Source organism: Bubalus bubalis, chromosome 5, assembly GCF_019923935.1.
Source record: "Bubalus bubalis isolate 160015118507 breed Murrah chromosome 5, NDDB_SH_1, whole genome shotgun sequence".
NCBI lineage: Eukaryota > Metazoa > Chordata > Mammalia > Artiodactyla > Bovidae > Bubalus > Bubalus bubalis.
Genome location: NC_059161.1, coordinates 117901478 through 117922622, shown reverse-complemented (window position 1 = coordinate 117922622; position 21145 = coordinate 117901478). Strand labels below are relative to the sequence as shown.

At 45.3% G+C, this 21145-nt stretch overlaps 1 protein-coding gene and 1 long non-coding RNA gene across 2 annotated transcripts; one reads left to right on the top strand and one right to left on the bottom strand.

Moving 5' to 3' along the window:
• Nucleotides 1-428: 428 nt before the first annotated feature.
• Nucleotides 429-9013, bottom strand: TMEM109 (transmembrane protein 109). Its single transcript, XM_006061704.4, has 4 exons — nt 8872-9013; nt 3214-3458; nt 2221-2323; nt 429-2022 (listed from the first exon to the last, which is right to left on the bottom strand). The coding sequence occupies exons 2-4, from the start codon at nt 3448-3450 to the stop codon at nt 1631-1633; spliced, it is 732 nt and encodes a 243-aa protein (XP_006061766.3). The 5' UTR covers nt 3451-3458; nt 8872-9013; the 3' UTR covers nt 429-1630.
• A 17-nt stretch (nt 9014-9030) lies between these two features.
• Nucleotides 9031-19176, top strand: LOC102408209. The gene is made up of 3 exons (XR_003109624.3): nt 9031-9167; nt 11021-11066; nt 18920-19176. It is a non-coding gene; the product is annotated as an uncharacterized LOC102408209 (long non-coding RNA).
• Nucleotides 19177-21145: the final 1969 nt, after the last annotated feature.

Below are 21145 nucleotides of genomic sequence, written 5' to 3'. Positions count from 1 at the left end.
TTCCTGGGCAGTTTAAAAAGGAAAACCCACACCAGGACCCCTCCAGGAAATAACTGATCCATTCCATGGGCCGGGTTGAGAACCATGGTGGGGATGCAGGGAGGGCAAGCCAGTCTCTCTCTGGCTGGAGGCCAGCCTTTACCGCTCCTGCACACAGGGATGGAAGCAGTCCCTTCCCTCCTCCCCTACAGGCACACTACTCTCTCCAAGCTGGTCAGTCCCAGGAAGTTTGGGAATGGGGCATGCCCTCCTCATTCCTCAGCCCAGGAGGGAAGGGTCCCTGGTACCAGCTGTCTTTCTCACTCCCTTTCTCCCTATTTGGCACCTGCAGGGAGAAACTAAGCAGCTCCGCAGAAATGGGTTTAGCTGGAGAGGGAGCAATCAAGGCAAGCCAGACTTTTAGCAAATACATTTTATCCAGAAAGAGATAATAAAATAGCGTGCACTTTATTTAAAACCAACCAAGCGCCGATAAAAATATATATATATATATCACTGCAGCTGTGATTCCATTTCAACTTCAACAGTAAGAACTGGGCATTTCTTTACTCTTCACATCGTGTGCAGGGCCTGGCAGAGGAGGCCACCCACCTCCACCAGAGCCTTGGAGGAAGAAATGAGTGGCCCCCCCACAGTGGGGACATCTCAGCTGCAGGGCATGAGAAGGGGCTGTGTGGTACATCTCTGTTGTCTGTGCTGCTCTCCTCCTGGGCCGCTGATCAGCGAATCCTCAGTGGCAATGACGGAGAGAGAGAGGGAGAACCATCTGGAGCTGTGCAGACAGGAAGATGAGTCCTCTTTCCTCCTTCAGGGTCTCTGAAACCCCCATGGGGGTCCCATCGCAGGGTCCTACTTGCAGGCACAAGCCTGCAAAGCAGTCATCTTTTGCTCTGGCTGAAGGGGAATCAAGAATCCGAGAGGAACCACTTTCCTCTTGACACAAAGCAGCCACAGGGAAGTTTCTTACATACAGTATGGCAGCAGCAGGCAAACGGAGGACCCCGCTGGCTCGGATTAAGGCACTTGTAACAGACTCAAGGTACGTTCCAGCCCCGGCCCCAGGTGGGAACTTCCTCACTTCTGTTTGCCCTCAGGCTCCACAGGCACTGCCTCTCCCCAACCCCACCACTGGGCAATGAAAGGGACAGGAGCACGCCTTGAGGGACTGGGGTTTGGTTGGAGTACAGGGCTGGGAGGAGAAGACAAACAAGGATGGAAGCAGGGGACTTGGCAAAGGGGGAGGTAGAGAAGGACAGGAGGGAAAGAGCACTGGAGGAAGGCAAGTCGTGGCTGAGTCATGGAGGCCATTGGCAGTGATTGGGGTGTTTGCTGAGAGCAGGTGCAGAAGCTGGCAGGAGCCCCCCGCCAACCACCTGCCCTGCTAAGACAGGCTGGGAGCAGAGAAAGAGTGGGGAGAACCAAGCCCAAACAAGAGAACCTCAGAGGACAGGGCCCCTGAGGACAAGTTGGGGCATGGTCTTCCTCTCTCGGCTAAGGGGCTGCAGAGAGAAAGGTCTGAAAGGTTCAGAGACAGGGCGAGAAAGGGGCAGGGGGCTGGAAGGAGGGTTGTGCGACCCAGAATCAGCTGGGCTCTTTGGTATGATGCAGGGAGCAGCGTCCGACGACCCTCTCACTCCTCCTCCACGTTCCGGGGCCCCTTGACCGCTCGCCTCTGCCGCCAGCGCAGCTCCTCCACCTGGCGTTCCAGACCCCGAACCTTGGCCTCCAGCTGGGCCCCCGAGGCGCGGGTGCCAGTGAGCCGGCTCAGCAAGGCGTAGAGGGTCAGCAAGGCCAGGAGAAGCAGCGCCCGGGTGGAGGGGTCGGGCACGGACCTCACCAGGGCCACAAAGGCAGCCAGGAAGAGGGCAAGCTTCAGGCCCCACAGGATCCGCCCCAGCAAGGCCAAGACCAAGCCGAGGAGCACTGACAGCAGCCAATAGGCAACCAGGGCGCCTGCTCCCCACAGTAGGAAGGTCTGGACTTGGCTGGGGCTGAGCTTCAGGCCCTCGGTGAGGTGATCTCCTAGAAGGGGAGAGAGTCATAGAATCAGCCACCCTGGCACGGTGAAGGGAGTGGGGGGAGCTGTCAAGGACCAATAAAAAGGGGAAGAGCCAAACCCCCTTCGCCAAGGAAAAATCCTTTCCCCTCAGGTCATGGAGCTTAAATCCCAGCATCTACAGGTTAAGCTCCAGCTGACCTAACCAGTTCTCTGCCACTCACCTTCTAGCCCCAAGGCGTTCAGCAACTGAGCAGCGATCCCAGACAGTGCAAAGAAGGCCACAGAAATGGCTGATGAGATGGCCCACATTATCTGCGCCAAGGTCTGTGGGAAGAGGAGGGCACGAGATGAGTCCATAATTAATGATGTTCTTCTTCTCCGAGCTTCACCACCACCGGCCAGGAACGCCTCCACCTGCTTCTCGGCCTGGCCGAGGGGTCCCTTCCACAGCCACCTTCCAGTGCATGGGGACAGGCCATTTCTCCTTCCTGAGCTGGAACCCATGACACTGGGGCCCTAATTCAACTGATGTGCTCAAATACTTTGGTAGTGGTAGTGGGTGAATGTGGTTGTGTGGGAGAATCATCAAATCCCTGAAGCAGTCACCCTGTAAAATTTGGTGGGGGGGTCCTCCTAGCCTCCCAAGGATTGAAGGTCTGGGAAGCAGCATCCCTGACGGGCTAGGCTGTTTCAGTGACAACGAAGTCAATCGGCTCTTCTGTATCATGGATCTTATAAATGGTAAGATCTTTGTTTCAGGTATTCAATAAGACCTATCAAAAGTATATGGCAACATGCTTGGGATGCCACTGGGTAGAAGAGACAGCCCTGCCTTAAGGCCCTGAGTCATCCCCACTCCCGCCTCTCCAGGTAAAAGTATGGACTCAGGTCTTGATATTTGGCCAATTTAAGACTTAAGGTCAGATTTAGACCAAAGTCAGACACATTGTCACCAGTGACATAGGTTTACAAAGATGGCTCATTTCCCAGTCTATCTGGCAAGAAAAGGCAGGGATAAGGGAAAGATGGGGGTGGAGCTAAACGCTCTGGGATAGGAATGAAACAAAGGGGGTGCAAAAAGCAGGGGCTGTCTGGCTTCATTCCGTGGCCCCACGGATTATGATACAGAGGATGTGGAGTCAAGACAGGTGGCCGTGAACAACGGCTCCTCTGTCCTCAACATGTGTGGTCACAGCAGGGAACACTCTCTTTACCTCGGAAACCAGGTGCATGGTTTCTGCCCCAATCAAGGCATCCAAGGTTCCCCGCACAGAGCGACCGATCTGGCTCAAGAGATCAACCGGGGCCTCCCTCTTCTGCTGGCCCGGTGTCACAAAGTCTCGATGTGACTGGGAAGACGCTGAGTGCAGGAGCAGGAGGGCCACGAGCACCATCAGGACAACTTTGAACAGATACTTGCCCCATGGCGAACCGCTGCCTAAGCCTGCCATGGCTGGATCTGTCAGAGTTGAGAAGCATGGCATGAGTGAGGGCCCGAACTGGCAGAGAAACCCACTGTCCTGGGTGTGACTTGCCCCAGCACCCTCCTCCACCCCTCCCTGTTAGTTGAAACGCAGAACTGAGACTTTCAGCCTCAGCTGGGTACAACCATCTAATTCACAGGTTCCTCTTTCACGTTCTTTACTGTTTGCATATTAATAAACCAGTAAGTATACGTCAGCGCCTTAAGGTGGATGAGAAGATCTCTCTGAGGCTTACTCCAGTTCTAAAAACCTGAAGGCCTGCCTTTGTGTATTAGGTGCTTTGGGCGTTAAAAAAAAAAAAAAATTATAAGACTATAAAGCTTTGTCCCCAAGGAAGTTATAATCTACTTTAGATAAAGCTAATACATATATTTTACAAACGTAAAAATTGCACTCAAATAGGATTACCACTGCATAAAGAAGTAAAGAAACATGCTTGGTTGGGTGCTCAAATACACAAGAACACACTGTACACAGGCCATTTGTTCTGCAGGAGTATCACGTGAGATGGTCCTTATCCTCCTCACCACTATGGGTAGAGAAGAGACTGAGACTTAGGACTTAAGTCATCCACCCAAGGTCACTGGGGCTAAGGAGAAAGGCCAGGATTTGGACCTAAACTTCTGCTTCCAAATCACAGAAGTGAAGGTGGATCACAACTGTGGTTGCTCACTGGAAACATCTGGAAGCTTCACAAACTATTGATGCCCCTGCCCTAAAGACAGGAGGTTATGATGTCACGGTGAGTATGGCCCGGGCTTAGACCTCCAAAAGCCCCCCAGAGGATTCCACTGTGCAAAGTCAAGATCCACTCACACTGAATGACCTCAACTCCCTAGCCCCCAAGGGAGGCAAAGAGTTAAAGCATAACTTTTAAGGAACAATATTATTAATAATAAAAAGTTAACCATGGGCCACCTATCTCATTTAATCCTCACTACAACCCATTAGGTAGGTACTGTTCTTATCCCCCATTTAACTGATGAAGAAACTGAGGAAGGATAAGAAGTAAGTACGTGAGCCAGAATTTGAATTCAGGTATACCTGACATCAGGCTTCCCTGGTGGCTCAGCGGGAAAGAATCTGCCTGCAGTGCAGGAGACGAGGAGACACCGGTTTGATCCCTAGGTTGGGAAGATCCCCTGGAGGCGGGCATGTCAACTCACTCCAGTATTTTTTCCGGGAGAATCCCATGGACAGAGCAGCATGGCGGGCTACAGTCCATGGGGTCACAAAGAGTTGGACACTGAAGGAACTTAGCATGCATGCACGTGACATCAGCACCCTCGCATATACCACCGTGCTGTATCCTCTCCAACTTAAATCTCACAAGTGATTTGGAAAGTCACCCAAGAGATTATTCATGAGCTAAAATAGACTTGGCATCTACCAGTCCAATCCATGAATTACTAGTGATAATTCAGTTAACTGCTTTGTGTCTTATGCTCTGATCTCCTCTGTAATGTGATGCTGTAGGCAAGTTAAGACCCAACAAGTATCAACTCATTGAAGTACCAGTGGATTTAGCCAAGAAAAACATTTTCAGTTCCAACTTCTATTTGCTACCGTGCTTGAGAAAAGTCAAACAGCACCGGCAAATTCCCTGTTCTCCTCCAGGCTCAGAAATGAACCTGCAGCTCCTGGGAGTGTCAGAGATTTAGACTTGAGGAGCAGAGGCTTAGCCAGGCCCCTGAGGCAGGAGCAGTCAGGTGTTTGAAGTTTTTGTAGCTACCAGGGCCCTCAGGTAGTCAGCCAGAAATCAAGGAGGAGGAGAAGATACTCTCATTTTTGTTTAGTGGGAAGCAGGGTCCAAGAACCAGTTATAAAAATATCACATTTGGGGTACTTTCTGGCACAGAAACAGTTGCTCTAAATCCCTCCTGAGACCTGTAGGATCACGCAGGCTGCAAAACAGACAGTTCAGAGGGAACAACCTCAGGTTGGGAAGTCTTCTACTCTTTTTCTGGCACAAATCAAGAACCAGATGGTTCCTGCCTGCCCGTGGTCAGAGATGAGGAAAGCACAGGTCAGTTCCTGGTCTATCTGGGTCATGACCGCACTGAGGACTTAACGAGCAGGGTTGCTATCTTGGGTTGGATTTTATATCCAAGGACCTCCACCCAGAGGGATCCGATGACATCTCCTCCTATCTTGAAGGTCAAGGTGACGTGAATTGCTCCCCACCCCCACCCCCAAATGGAAGCCTCCTGCGTTCTGTGCCAGCCTCAACCTTCAGGCAGCCATTTGCTTCAGTCCAGGGGAGTTGTGTGTGCTCAATCGCTCAATCGGGTCTGACTCTTTGCAACCTCATGGACTATAGCCCGCCAGGCTCCTCTGTCCATGGGATTCTCCAGGCAAGAATACTGGAGCAGGTTGCCATTTCCTCCTCCATGGGTTCTTCCTGACCCAGGGATCGGACCCATAGCTCCTACATCTCCTGCATTGGCAGGTGTTTTCTTTACCACTGAGCCACCTGGAAATCTGAGGAAACTTGGGGGACCTTGAAATAAACTCTCCACAGTGAGGCTGGCATTGCCTGCCAGTCAACCTTCGGAAATGTACCAGAAACCAAATCTAACCCGATTCCAGAGTGAGCCCTTTGCAGATAAGAAAGCTACTCCCTTTCTTCAAAGGTTTCCCTGGTGGCTCAGATGGTAAAGACCGCCTGTAATGCAGGAGACCTGGGTTCAATCCCTGGGTTGGGAAGATTCCCCTGGAAAAGGGACTGGCTACCCACTCCAGTATTCTTGCCTGGAGAATCCCATGGACAGAGGAGTCTGGCGGGCTACAGTCCATAGGGTCACAAAGAGTTGGACACGACTAACACTTTTACTTTTCCCTTTCTCTTCAAATTGTTTTCTTTAACAGGATTCCTCCTCATTTCTCCTTCAGCAAGGGTCTAATCCATCACCATGATACCTCCTCACTTCATCCCAACCAAATACTTTTGATAAAATGAAGCCATGCGAGTCAGGGGCTGCAGCAGCCATGAGCTCTGAGAGGAAGGATGTCTTAAATGTCTCAGCAAATAGCAGGCACTCAACAACAACAAATTGTGTGCGTGTGTGTGTTGCTTTATAATTTACAAAGTTCTTTCACCATCACATTTAAGTCCACAACAATCTTATAAGATACTGCTATTTCTCCACATTTACTCAGAAAACTATGGCTTAGAGAGATCAAGTGTTGTTCAAGTTCACACAGCAGGATGGGGACCTAACTCCAGAACCCAGGGTCTAAACCTTGCCCTTTTGCTCCTTCCACACCCCACCCACCCTGCCTCATTAAGACATGGTCGCTGCCCTCAAGGAGCTTAAAGTTCTGCCCCCAAATCAACCACCTCACAGACAGAGGACACCCAGATTCCCACAAGGAGACCACCCACCAGATGATGACCCACCTGCTGGACTCACAGGTCATGGTTCTGCAGCAAAAAGCCAGGACTAGACCTGCCACTTTTGTTTAGGCAGCAGCAATATGGCTTGGGCAGGGACAGGCTGAACTGCGGAAACTGCTTCATTTAACTGTGGTAGTGAGAAGGAAATGGCAACCCACTCCAGTGTTCTTGCCTGGAGAATCCCAGGGATGGGGGAGCCTGGTGGGCTGCCGTCTATGGGGTCGCACAGAGTCGGACATGACTGAAGCGACTTAGCAGCAGCAGTGAGAAGACACTATATGTTTAGCTGTGGTTTGCTAAGAGGGTAGGGTGGGGCGGTCCCCAGACTCCCTGCCAAGGCTCCTTCCTCCTGTCGCTTCCTCTCGCACTATAAATCACAACACAGCAGGAGGGGCAGCTGATTTTGTGCCTTCTGCCGGTCCTGATTTCCCCATCATTGTCGAAACTGCCCCTGTGGAGCAGCAGTTCTCAATTGCGGTTGCCATGAGAAGGGCTTGAGCCTCCTCAATCTGGAGTGTCTGTCCCACCTGCACCCTCCAGCCCCCGGGGCTTCTTTACTCGGACTCTCCCCAGAGTCAGGTTCAGGCTTTTGTTTTCAGAGCTCCTTGGGGATTTCTGATGCATAACAGGACAACTGCCACAAATGATCAGCAGCACAGGGGAAAGTCTACTGTTCGGGCAAAGCCGCCCAAATGCAGCAGTGTACAAAGCACTCTAGACTTTTCTGTCCCAGGCTCAGTTCTGCCACACACTAGAAGCCACTACTGAACTCCCCTGGCAGTCTAGTGGTTAACACTCCATGCTTCCAGTGGAGGGGGTGTGGGCTCAATCCCTGACCAGGGAACTAAGATCCCACATGCACTGCAGCGCGGCCAAAAAAAATAAAATTTAGAAGCCACTACCTTCTACCTTATTACTTAACTGTCTGAGTTTCAGTCTCCTCAAATCTAAAATGGGATCAAATGAGGTTAAGAGTTAATGCAAGTAGTTAACATGTTTCTACAAGAACTTTGTAAACTATAAACATCTATAGGAAAGTTGTAGCCCACAAATTGCCAATATACCACTCATTGCACTGTAGCATAATTTAGCAGTTTTTATGCCTGCCTTCCCCAAAAAACTTTGAGCACCTCCCCTTCAGACTTGATAGCTAACCTTCCTTGGAATTCCCAGTGCCTAGCACAGAACAATGACTAATAAATGCTTGTTAAATGAGTGTCAGAAGCCCAAGGAGCGGTGAGAATGACAACGGAGAGCCATGGAGAGGTACAGAGAGGATTATTTTAAAGTTGATCCAAATATGCAGCGGCCACTCGAAAAGCACAGCTGCGTGGAAAGGAAGCTCCTAAACCGGGTGAGGCTGCTACTCGGGAGTATGAAGTCAGCGTCCCGGCAGGTGGGGGCAGCCCCCGCTAAACCCCAACAGCTGCTGCCCAGCAACTGTTTGGGGGCAGGGCGACGAGCAAAGGGGCAGCTTCCCATGCGCACGGCGCTTTCCCCAGGGCCCGGCCTTCCCGAGACAGGGTGTCAGTGGCATGCTTGTGCTATTTCGAACAGCGTGTCCCTTGCCAAGGCTGCTGAGTGACGTCGCCGGCAAGGGACGCGGCGCGGCCCAGGGGTTCGGGGTACCCCCAAACGGCTGGGAGCGAAGCCGCGGGAGGCCGAGTCGTAGGCGGGAGTCGGGGTCGAGGGGCTCAGCGCTGGCCTGGTCCCGCAAACCTGACAGCCGCGTGTCCTCGACCGGACCTTGGAGCAGCACCGCGAACTCTTCTCCCCGGAAACACGCGCCTCCCCTGTTACTTAGTAACGACGCCCCCTGTTGCATAGCAACGAGGATCCGGGTCCACAGTTAAGAGTGCCCGCCGCGCGGCTTCGGACCCCTCCCCACAGGCGCTCGTCAGGCCTCGCGGCCGCCGGGCTCACACCTGCAGCGGCCGCCGCCACCCCGTCCCGCGTGCAGCCCCCGAGTCCCGGTCTCAGCTTGCACTCACCGGGATCTGGCCACCGCTGCTCTTCACGTGCGACTTCACTAAAACGCGGCACTACACCCGCGCCTCAACTCCGGGGCGTTGGTTTATCGTCTGCGCACGCGCAAGGCGGGACGCGCCCGGACCTGCGGGCCGCCCAAAAAGCCCAAAGTCCGGTGCCGGTCAGCGCATGCGCTCTACTCTCCGCTTGCGTATTTATCCCAGGCATTCCCACCGGGAGAATAATGGAGTCGGAAGTTCGAGCTGGGAACGGAAGTCTCTGGCAGGAAAGGGGAAAGTGACTATATCTGGACTATAGAGTGGGTAAACTTCATTTTTTAATTTGGAATGGAAGCTTATCTGCCTCTAAAAAAAAAAAAAAAAACCCTTGGCATTTCGGGCATTGTAGTTCTCCAGCTACGTGGGGCCTCCTGAGGCATTGTGGGAAATGTAGTTCTAAGAAAGAGGAGCCTGAGCGCACCTGGTCTTTTGAGAAAATTTTTCGCGCTTAAAAGACACAAAGGGGAAAGGGTGTTAGAGGAGCAGTAAGAGGCGCTCAACCGGGAAAATGCATCCTTTCCCTCTGAGATCATCTCCACTCCTTAACTCTGCAGATGGTTCCTAAATGTTCTCTCAGTTTTAGAGAGGGAAGGGCACTAACTTCCAGACCCATTTCAGTCAAAAAGGCAGCATTGTGAGGGAGAACGCCGCGGGATTTGGAATGAAGAGGTCTTTTTCCTGCTTTGTTATTCTGGCAGGTCGCTTCATCTCTCTGGATGTCCTTATTTCAACTTTACTATTGTTTGAAAGAAAACTGTAGGCTTGAAATGGAGTCACTTATTGTAAGGACAAGTCCCTAATCCGGGAATTAATACCTGTCGTAGCTTAAATTTCAACGTCATTCAGAAATGTAGTCTTAACAAGTTAGTCAGGAATTTTTTGGTCCGCACCAATGAGGCCATTTGTCACACGGGCTCTCTGTTGTCCCCAAAGGAAACTGAAATAATCTGCGATATAGATCCCTTCCATTCCCCATAAAATATGTTACCTATGCCTGCAATGCGGGAGAACTGGGTTCGATCCCTGGGTTGGGAAGATCCCCCAGAGAACGGAAAGGCTACCCACTGTAGTACTCTGGCCTGGAAAATTCCATGGACTGTATAGTCCATGGGGGTAGCAAAGAGTTGGACAGGACTACGCGACTTTTCACTTTCACTTTCATGCCTAAAGTAATCTTTTCTTCTGTTTATGGATTTCATGTCCTGCGTTTGAAAACCTTTCGTTTACTATAGCTCTTTGGAGATATGGGATGCTGCCTAATTTATGAATCTTCTATAACTAATTAGATATTTGAAATGTTTTCGGCTGAATTTTGTTTTTTAATTCTATAAAGTACTAAAAGTGTTCCAGTGAGAAAAAGGAAAGAGTTTTCTTTTTTTCTCTTGCCCTTTTCTGAGCACTTTTTTTACTTTGAATGTTCCTATCTGTAGTCAGTGCATGCATGCATGCATGCAAAATTCGTTCAGTCCTGTCGGTTGGAACTCTTTGCGACCCTGTGGGTCATAGCCCTATGGTCTCCTCTGTCCATGGGATTTTCCAGGCAAGAATCCTGGAGTGGATTGCAATTTCTTCCTCCAGGGGAACTTCCTGACCCAGGGATCAAACCTGGGTCTCCTGCATGGCAGCCAGATTCTTTACCAACTGAGTCACCAGGGGAAGGCTCCAGGAAAGACAATGGACCGAACTAACAGGCTGCTTGACTCCAGTCTATAACTGTTTTTGCAACAGTGCCCTTGCCTGGAAAATCACATGGACGTGTGGTAGACTACAGTCCATGGGGTCGCAAAGAGTCGAACACGACTGATCGACTCCACTTTCACCACTTTCACTTAAGAGGAAAAATAATATAAGATCCTTAAACCTTTGTTCTTTGTCACTGACCCTTGACTCTGTGCCCTCAACCTATATAATCCTCTGATTTCTGGAGGAAGGGAGGCCCAGTGCCTGAGGCAGGAGCCTGCTGTGTCTCCCTTCCTCCACCTGAGGATTGAAGCCACCTTTCTATTTCCTCCAAACCTTGTCTGCATATTTTATTTGGCTTCAGTGGGCAGAGAAAGCCAAGATTTTTGGACTACATCAGAAGATCCTAACATACATCTTCACTTCTTAGCAGGTATGGAGATTCAAGGAAATAAGTGGAGTGAACTTTTTCTGATGAAGTAAGTGGAGTTTTTTGTTTTTTAAATTTAAGTTGCTGTCCAAATGCTTTTATGTAGGTAAGTTCCCCTTTGATGTTCCTGAAACAGTTCTGAAACTCAACACTCTAAAACAAAAATCTATTTTTCCCCCTCCAATTTAAGTTGCTGTCCAAATGCTTTTATGTAGGCAAGTTCTCCTTTGATGTTCCTTAAACAATTCTGAAACTCAACACTCTAAAACAGAAATCTATTTTTCCCCTTCCTCCCTGAATCAGCTTTTTAATTCTGCCTTCCATAGCTCTGGGAGAAGGCAATGGCATCCCACTCCAGTACTCTTGCCTGGAAAATCCCATGGACGGAGGAGCCTGGTAGGCTGCAGTCCATGGGGTCACTGAGGGTCAGACACGACTGAGCGACTTCACTTTCACTTTTCACTTTTATGCATTGGAGAAGGAAATGGCAACCCACTCCAGTGGTCTTGCCTGGAGAATCCCAGGGATGAGGGAGCCTCATGGGCTGCCGTCTATGGGGTCGCACAGAGTCAGACACGACTGAAGTGACTTAACAGCAGCTTCCATAGCTCTGAGGAACTACTCCCAAGAGGTAGGGGAGAGGCCAGTATATCTGTAACTTTGGTAAGTGGTGTGTGCAATCCAGCATACATCTTGGAAGAAGGTTACTGCTAGTCGAGAGGAACAGGTATCTCAGTTCATGATTTTAATGCTTTTCTAAGTATGGGAAAATGCAAGAATTGGGGTTCACAAAAAATGTTCCTATCATATCTAGCTATCTAAGGGTCTGTTTTGCCTGTTTTCTCAAAGCACAGTGGTTCACCCTGTTCTTCATCCTGAATTTCTTTCAGGGTGTATTGTAGGTCAGTGCTGAGGACTTAATCTAGAAGATTTGTGAAACTGAATGATGAGTGACATTCCTTGTTTTACAGTGCCACCTTGTGGTCCTAAATTTAACCAAGGTTTGGGAGGCATTTCATAACCAAATTGTCCCATGGTGCCAGGAAGGCTTATTCCTAGGTCAGGTGAGGATTCCCTTGATATGCCACTCAGTGCATTATTAATGTCCCTGTTAATAGTAGCGTAAAAGTATCTGAACCACTTGTCTCACTAGTCTGCTATATTTCAAGAAATGATTCCCTTTTGTTGCCTCTTCCCATGTCTGCTGCTGCTGCTGCTAAGTCACTTCAGTCGTGTCTGACTCTGTGCGACCCCATAGACGGCAGCCCATCAGGCTCCCCCGTCCCTGGGATTTTCCAGGCAAGAACACTGGAGTGGGTTGCCATTTCTGTTACACTATTGTTCACTCGCTAAGTGGTGTCTGACTCTTTGTGACCCCATGGACTGCAGCATGCCAGGCTTCTCTGTCCAGAGTTACATTATTACAATTATTTTAATTTTATATAGAACTATATATTTGGCCGGGGCTTCCCTGGTGGTTCAGTGGGAAATAATCTGCCTGCCAATGCAAGTGACTCATGAGAGCCAGGTTCAATTCCTGGGTTGGGAAGATCTCCTGGAGAAGGAAATGGCAACCCTCTCCAATATTCTTGCCTGGAGAATTCCATGGACAGAGGAGCCTGGTGCACTGAGTCTATGGAGTCGCAAGGAATCAGACACAACTTAGGGACTAAACAGCTGTATATTTCGTCGACTGTTTCAAGCTGCTTAGTCATCAAAATATTTGTCAGAATCTCAGTTGTACTTTGGGTAATATGAAAAACAGAAATCTTGTAGAGTAAGCAGAATACAGGTAGTACAGTTAGTAGCATTTTTAAAAGTCTTAAGTAAGGATTTTTTTAATTTATTTATTTGCCTGCACCGAGTCTTAGTTGTGGAGTGAGGGATCTTTAGTTTCGGCATACAAATTCTTAGTTGCAGCATGTGGGGTCTAGGTCCCCGACCAGAAACAGAACCCTGGCCCTCGGCATTGAAAGTGTGGAGTCTTAGCTTGTAGACCACCAGGGAAGTCCCTTAAGTTAGCATTTAAACCAAGAACCTCCATTGGATGTGAGCCCTGGTCACCTGACCCATCTGTTCCATACCAATTGCTATCTTTAAGGGTAATGATAAGTTGACGTTGTTCATAAGGCACTCTGCCCAATTTCCTAATGTTATTAAGCTCCTTATCTCTAGTATAATTTAATTGTTCCCACCATAAGGAAGCCTTTAAATTTAAATGACTATAGCCTGGTATTAACAATATAAATCCATCCCGTAATTGAGGGACGGTCTCTCCCAGTAAGCAGGAGGTTATGATTTTTGACTAACATTTAGCTCATTGTTCTGATTGAGCTTGAGTGATTAACTTTTAAAGAAAAATTGTATTTATGGCCAGGGTCAGAGCAGGTATGACTGATTAGCCAAGTGAGGGAGTCCCATCTAGTAATATCAATAAGGACTTGAACAGAACTATATAACTTTTTTCTTCTAGAATAAATTTCCTAAGGGCCATCCAAGCAAGCATGGGAGTGGAAAAAATCCACCAAAGTAAACCAAAAGTACTGAACATGGATAATTGACCATAAATACAACAATTGGATTGATTTTTAAACTCTGCATAGGATTTGTGTATCCATGATAGAAACCAAGAAAACACTATAAATGATCACACAGGTCAGGCCCAGCATCTTGGAATAGCTGTTCACTTCTCATGTCATCTTCTTCTCATCTTGGTGTGGGTATTCTTTTAAGGTGATATTGAGGTCAGCAGTCCTATCTTTAGACCAGTCTGGTACAGGGGCCCTTTTTAAAGTGGGAGGAATGAATGCAGGAGTTAATTCTCTTTGGTTTCACTGCACACGAGCTAGTTAAGAATATGATAAAAATCCTTTCATCTAGGTTTGGAGACAGTTCTTTAAATGATGTATTTTCCAGTTTGAAATCTCCTTGTTTCAGGTCATGGCACATCTGATCTTCATCCAAAGATAGATTACTAGGGTAAACATCAGAATCAATTTTAGACTGTCCTTTCAATAGTTCATTAAACCTTACAATAATGCAAATTGGTAAAAAGGAGTCATCTGGGAAGTAAGTCTTAGGCAGTAAATACCAAAACTCAAAGACAACTAACAGCACTAGAACTTAATATCTACAAAGGTATATTACTGAAACATAATTTTTCTTTTGAAAACTATCCTTGTCACTACAAAATATAGCCAGATTAAGACTAATTTGCTTGCAAAATGAGTCCAGTTTCAATAAACTTAACCTGATTATATATATAAGTATAATTGACCATACATGCTTAAAACTCAAAATTTTGGGGTCCCATCAAGATCATGGCAAATAGAAAGGGAAAAGTGGAAACAGTGACAGGTTTTATTTTGGGGGGCTCTAAAATCACTTCAGACAGTAACTGCAGCCATGAAATTAAAAGATGCTTTCTCCTTGGAAGAAAAGCTATGACCAACATAGACAGCATATTAAAAAGCAGAGACATCACTTTGCCAACAAAGGTCCATATAGTCAAAGCTATGGTTTTTCCAGTGGTCATGTACAGATTTGAGAGTTGGACCACAAAGAAGGCCGAGTGCCAAAGAATTGATGCTTTTGAACTGTGATGCTGGAGAAGACTCTTCAGAGTCCCTTGGACTGCAAGGAGGTCAAACCAGTCAGTCCTAAAGGAAATCAGTCCTGAATAGTCATTGGAAGGACTGATGCTGAAGCTGAAACTCCAGTACTTTGGCCACCTGATGCAAAGAGCTGACTCATTGGAAAAGACCCAGATACTGGGAAAAATTGAAGGCAAAAGGAGAAGCAGGTGGGAGACGATGAAATGTTTAAATAGCATCATGGACTCACTGGACATGAGTCTGAGCAAACTCGAGGAGATAGTGAAGAACAGGGGAGCCTGGTGTGCCTCAGTCCATGGGGTCACAAAGAGTCAAACATGATTTAGCTACTGAACAACAACAAACGCTCTTTTAAATTGGTTTTGCTAGAACTTTTCATAAGGATTCTCAGATTTGAACTTTAAAAGGTTTCTCAAGGCCAGGAAAGTCATGCTAAGGACTTGCCATCAGATTCTGTTTGAGATACCTATAAATTTGGGTGCATAACTCCCTTCTTGAGGATCCAAAATGTCTTGAGGTTCTTGAACCTGCTGGGAAATGGCTTGAATTATTCACCTGATAAGGTTGCAAGGTACCAGACTATTTTTTTCAAGGAGTTAATGGCTCCATAAAGTCAGTCTTAGTTCCTTAATGCTGTCTTGTCATATCTGAGTCTATGCACATGTCTCTCAATTATGACATTCCAATCAAAGCCTTGAGAGTATAACCAATGTTTCCAATTGTGTGCTGTTGTAAGGAGAATAGGTTCTTACTGAATTTATGCAAATAACAGTATTGCCATGAAAATAAGAATACTCACTAAGAGTTTCCAAATTCTGGAGGGATCAAGTAGAGAGAAAAGATAAATGTTTCAGTTCTGCTTACAAAGATATAATTCATCAGATTGCTGTAAATCACAGTTAGCTTAAGGGGAAAGGTTTCTTTACATCTGGAAGGCAAAGATTACAATTCAGTAATATTTCAGACAAAAAGCCACACTTGTTAATCTTGATACTTCATGGGTTTGATGCCATCAGGTTTTCCATTAGAATTCTTTTAATTTTTTACCCAGTCAGCAATATAATCTAAACATTTTCAGAAACCTGTACTTATCAGAAAGCCCTTTCTATGAGTCTTCTTGAAGATGAAGCATTTTTATGAAGCATCAGAGCGAAATAATAATTGTCTATAAATGACAAAAGATTTTAAAGGGCATGGCTAAAGACCTGATTACAATGTAGTTGTCAAAAATATTTCGTTATTTTTGTGACATAGAATATTAATAACTAGAATTATGACTGATAGCATTTTATCAGGACACAGTCAGATTTTAGGCATTTCATATAATTTCCAGAACATTTATGTTAATAACAATTACCCATAGTGGAGAAGGAAATGGCAGTGCACTCCAGTATTCTTGCCTGAAGAATTCCGTTTACAGAGGAGCCTGACAGGCTACAGTCCATGGGGTCCCAAAGAGTCAGACATGACTGAGCAACTAACACAACATACACTATAACCTAAGGAATTTGACAGTGCTTCCCCTGTAATTTAACATACCAAATAAGCATAATTAACTTATTATCTTTCTTTGAGATGTTTTGGTATCCTCTGAAGTATCCCCAGGTTAGCTAGAGGTCAAGAGAACTTCATTTTAAAATTGGTTTGAGGAAGTTTGTCAAAGATGTCAAAAAATTTTAGGGACTTCCCTGGTGGTTCAGTGGTTAGGAATCCACATCTCAATTTGGGGGACATGGGTTCAGTCCCATGTCAGTTCCACACGCCGAGGGGCAACTAAGCACATGTGACACAACTACTGAAACCCATGCCCCTGGAGCCCACGCTCCACAATAAGAGAAGCTGCCACAGTGAGAGGCCCGGGCACCGCAACCAGAGTGTGGCTGCTACTCACCGCAACTAGAGAAAGTCCACAGGGAGTAGTGAGGACTCAGTGCAGCCAAAAAATAAATAAGTAAATAAATAAATAATTTTTAAAAAAGGAAAAAAAATTAAAACACTCGGTCAAATAGGATCATAGGTCACTATGAAACAATATTTATTTGACTAAGTGACAATTGTTGTTGTTCAGTTGCTAAGTCGTGTTCAACTCTGAGACCCCATGGACTGCAGCACGCCAGCCTTCCCGGTCCTGCACTATCTCCCAGAGCTTGCTCCAACTCATGTCCATTGAGTCAGTGATGCCATCCAACCATTTTCATCCTCTGTCACTCCCTCCTCCTCCTGCCCTCAATCAAGTGACAAAAGAATATTTCAGAGGCAAATACAAAAGTTTACAATAGGTTGTTTAAAAGGTAAAGAAACTTGACAATCTGCCATCAAAAGCAGATCAATATTCCAAGAAAACTTTGTCCCTCTTAACAGAGAGAGAAAAACAAATTCTAATTTTGTACCAGCTTATTTTTAATAGTAAAACTCAACTAATTAAGTTAATTCTAATCTTAGCCAGTCCTGCTCACATACAAAACCCTTTTCCTAGAATTTCTTTTCCATAACCTTCTGTAACTTTCTTGTTTTACCTTCAGATTTTGTCCTGTCCTGTCCCTTTTCTCTCTCTGTCTTTAACCTTTTTTAGGACAAAATTATTTCCTTTTCCCTTAACAAAATTCACTTCCTTTCTTTATACTTTATTTTTCCTTTGCATACAAATATATATTTTCCTTATTAATTTTTACAAGTTTGAGTTATATGTTTTAATTATAATCTTAAACCATTAAAACCTAATTTCTATTAAAAGTTAAGAAGTAAGCAATTATGAACTAAACTAGCATTCTGTAGAATGACAAACTTATTAGCTATAATTTCTAAAATCATGTACTTTCTTATAGAAAATGTCTCATATTAACTAATAGTCCTAAATATCATTAGTTTCTCTGTAAAAGAATCTTTATATTAATTTGAAGTATATTATTTTATTTGTAAATGACCTGCTGCTGCTGCTGCTGCTAAGTCGCTTCAGTCGTGTCCAACTCTGTGCACCCCATAGACGGCAGCCCACCAGGCTCCGTCGTCCCTCGGATTCTCCAGGCAAAAACACTGGAGTGGGTTGCCATTGCCTTCTCCAATGCATGAAAGTGAAAAGTGAAAGTGAAGTCGCTCAGTCGTGTCCGACTCTTTGCGACCCCATGGACTGCAGCCCACCAGGCTCCTCCGTTCATGGGATTTTCCAGGCAAGAGTACTGGAGCAGGGTGCCATTGCCTTCTCCAGTAAATGACCTAGATATTCAATAAACTTCTATCATTTAACTTAACTTAGCGAAACTCCAAAGTTTCAAATTACCAAAAATCTGCAGAAACTATTTTTAAGTAAACATACTGTAAAACATTATTATTCCTAGCTCAGTCAGTAAAGAATCTGCCTGCAATACAGGAGACCCGGGTTCAATTCCTGGGTCGAGAAGATCCCCTGGAGAAGGAAATGGCAACCCACTCCAGTGTTATTGCCCAGAGAATCCCATGGACAGAGGAGCCTGGCAGGCTACAGTCCATGGGGTCGAAAGAATCGGACACGACTTAGCAACTAAAGAGAGAGAATCTCTTCTCTGACTGCTTGCCTTGTTCCTCTCCTTCAGTGGCAGTTCCTCTTTCCATATTCAAACGTGATCATTCTTCAAATTTAGTGCTTGGTCTTGTTTGTACATTCCTAAAGAGTTTACCTAAAAACTCTTATCTCATTTATACTTAATTTACTTGTAAAAATCTCACTATAGCAAGTTTTTTATCTTGCTGACAGATTTTGTAAGAGATAATCAGATCTTATTTGATTATCTAATTTGATTATATTGATTATCTGATTACAGATAATCAGATCTCTTTTAACAACCCTGCATACAATAAAAGGATTATGTCATCTCAATACTATTCAAATCAAAAGGCTTAAACTTGTTTACCACCAGATATTAATGTAATACTGAATATTTCCCAGATTCATGTGAACCTGAAATCCATTTGGGTTAGTTTCTTTTATATTTCTGAGCATTTATATACATGCTCAATTTCATTTAAGCCAATTATATAGAGCTCCTTTACAAATTAATTTTGGCATTACTACCCAGAGGTAGAAATATATCTATAACATATACACAGACATATAGACATACACAGCCAGATATCCCATAGCTTCACTGAAAAGCTTAGTCATTAAAAAATAAAATAAAAACTAAAAACTTAGTCATTAATCAGTTATGACAATATAAAACTCATTTGTTTGTAAGTAAGTGAACAGAATAAGTTAAATTTACTTGCTTGAGTTTAAAAAGGCCTCTTTTCTGTTTTTTCCCCTCTGTCTCAGAAATTGGAGGTAATGTATGTAAGAGTTCCTGAGAGTCGTGGTAGAACATCTTATATCTCAAGGCACAAGGAGAGAAATGCAAGCTCCTCCTAGAAGGACTTTTGTTCCCCTAGGTTCAGAATTTTGAAAAGATGTTTTATCAAACCAATTTCTTTAACTATGCAAAAACCAGTTTTGGAATGTGAAACAACCCCATCTTGGCCATTTCAGGGTGGGGTTTCCTTGAGTTCCCAATTAAATAAATACTTATGAAAGTATTTGTTGGCTCCTCTTTTCTTCTTTTTGGGAAACCCTATTCCCCGTTTCTCAGATGACCATTATATCTACTACTGCGGGCAGGAATCCCTCAGAAGAAATGGAGTAGCCATCATGGTCAACAAAAGAGTTCGAAATGCAGTACTTGGATGCAATCTCAAAAATGACAGAATGATCTCTGTTCGTTTCCAAGGCAAACCATTCAATATCACAGTAATCCAAGTCTATGCTCCAACCAGTAACACTGAAGAAGCTGAAGTTGAATGGTTCTATGAAGACCTACAAGACCTTTTAGAACTAGCACCCAAAAAAGATGTCCTTTTCATTATAGGGGACTAGAATGCAAAAGTAGGAAGTCAAGAAACACCTGGAGTAACAGGCAAATTTGGCCTTGGAATATGGAATGAAGCAGGACAAAGACTAATAGAATTTTGCCAAGAAAATGCACTGGTCATAACAAACACTCTCTTCCAACAACATAAGAGAAGACTCTACACATGGACATCACCAGATGGTCAACACCGAAATCAGATTGATTATATTCTTTGCAGCCAAAGATGGAGAAGCTCTATACAGTCAACAAAAACAAGACCAGGAGCTGACTGTGGCTCAGATCATGAACTCCTTATTACCAAATTCAGACTTAAATTGAAGAAAGTAGGGAAAACCACTAGACCATTCAGGTATGACCTAAATCAAATCCCTTATGATTATACAGTGGAAGTGAGAAATAGATTTAAGGGCGTAGATCTGATAGATAGAGTGCCTGATGAACTATGGAATGAGGTTTGTGACATTGTACAGGAGACAGGGATCAAGACCATCCCCAAGGAAAAGAAATGCAAAAAAGCAAAATGGCTGTCTGAGGCGGTCTTACAAATAGCTGTGAAAAGAAGAGAAGCGAAAAGCAAAGGAGAAAAGGAAAGATATAAGCATCTGAATGCAGAGTTCCAAAGAATAGCAAGAAGAGATAAGAAAGCCTTCCTCAGTAATCAATGCAAAGAAATAGAGGAAAACAACAGAATGGGAAAGACTAGAGATCTCTTCAAGAAAATTAGAGATACCAAGGGAACATTTCATGCAAAGATGGGCTCGATAAAGGACAGAAATGATATGGACCTAACAGAAGCAGAAGATATTAAGAAGAGGTGGCAAGAATACACAGAAGAACTGTACAAAAAAGATCTTCACAACCCAGATAATCACGATGGTGTGATCACTGACCTAGAGCCAGACATCCTGGAATGTGAAGTCAAGTGGGCCTTAGAAAGCATCACTACAAACAAAGCTAGTGGAGGTGATGGAATTCCAGTTGAGCTATTTCAAATCCTGAAAGATGATGCCATGAAAGTGCTGCATTCAGTATGCCAGCAAATTTGGAAAACTCAGCAATGGCCACAGGACTGGAAAAGGTCAGTTTTCATTCCAATCTCAGACAAAGGCAATGCCAAAGAATGCTCAAACTACCGCACAATTGCACTTATCTCACATGCTAGTAAAGTAATGCTCAAAATTCTCCAAGCCAGGCTTCAGTAATACGTGAACCGTGAACTTCCTGATGTTCAAGCTGGTTTTAGAAAAGGCAGAGGAACCAGAGATCAAATTGCCAACATCCACTGGATCATGGAAAAAGCAAGAGAGCTCCAGAAAAACATCTATTTCTGCTTTATTGACTATGCCAAAGCCTTTGACTGTGTGGATCACAGTAAACTGTGGAAAATTCTGAAAGAAATGGGAATACCAGACCACCTGACCTGCCTATTGAGAAATCTGTATGCAGGTCAGGAAGCAACAGTTAGAACTGGACATGGAACAACAGACTGGTTCCAAATAGGAAAAGGAGTACTTCAAGGCTGTATATTGTCACCCTGCTTATTTAACTTCTATGCAGAGTACATCATGAGAAACGCTGGGCTGGAAGAAGCACAAGCTGGAATCAAGATTGCCAGGAGAAATATCACCAACCTCAGA

Excerpts from the sequence above, each read along its gene's own strand:
- TMEM109 (XM_006061704.4), bottom strand. The coding sequence starts at position 3,450 with ATGGCAGGCTTAGGCAGCGGTTCGCCATGGGGCAAGTATCTGTTCAAA. Across the intron at positions 2,324-3,213 it reads CCATGCACCTGGTTTCCGAG|ACCTTGGCGCAGATAATGTG; the intron begins GTAAAGAGAGTG and ends CTCTTCCCACAG. Across the intron at positions 2,023-2,220 it reads GAACGCCTTGGGGCTAGAAG|GAGATCACCTCACCGAGGGC; the intron begins GTGAGTGGCAGA and ends CTCCCCTTCTAG.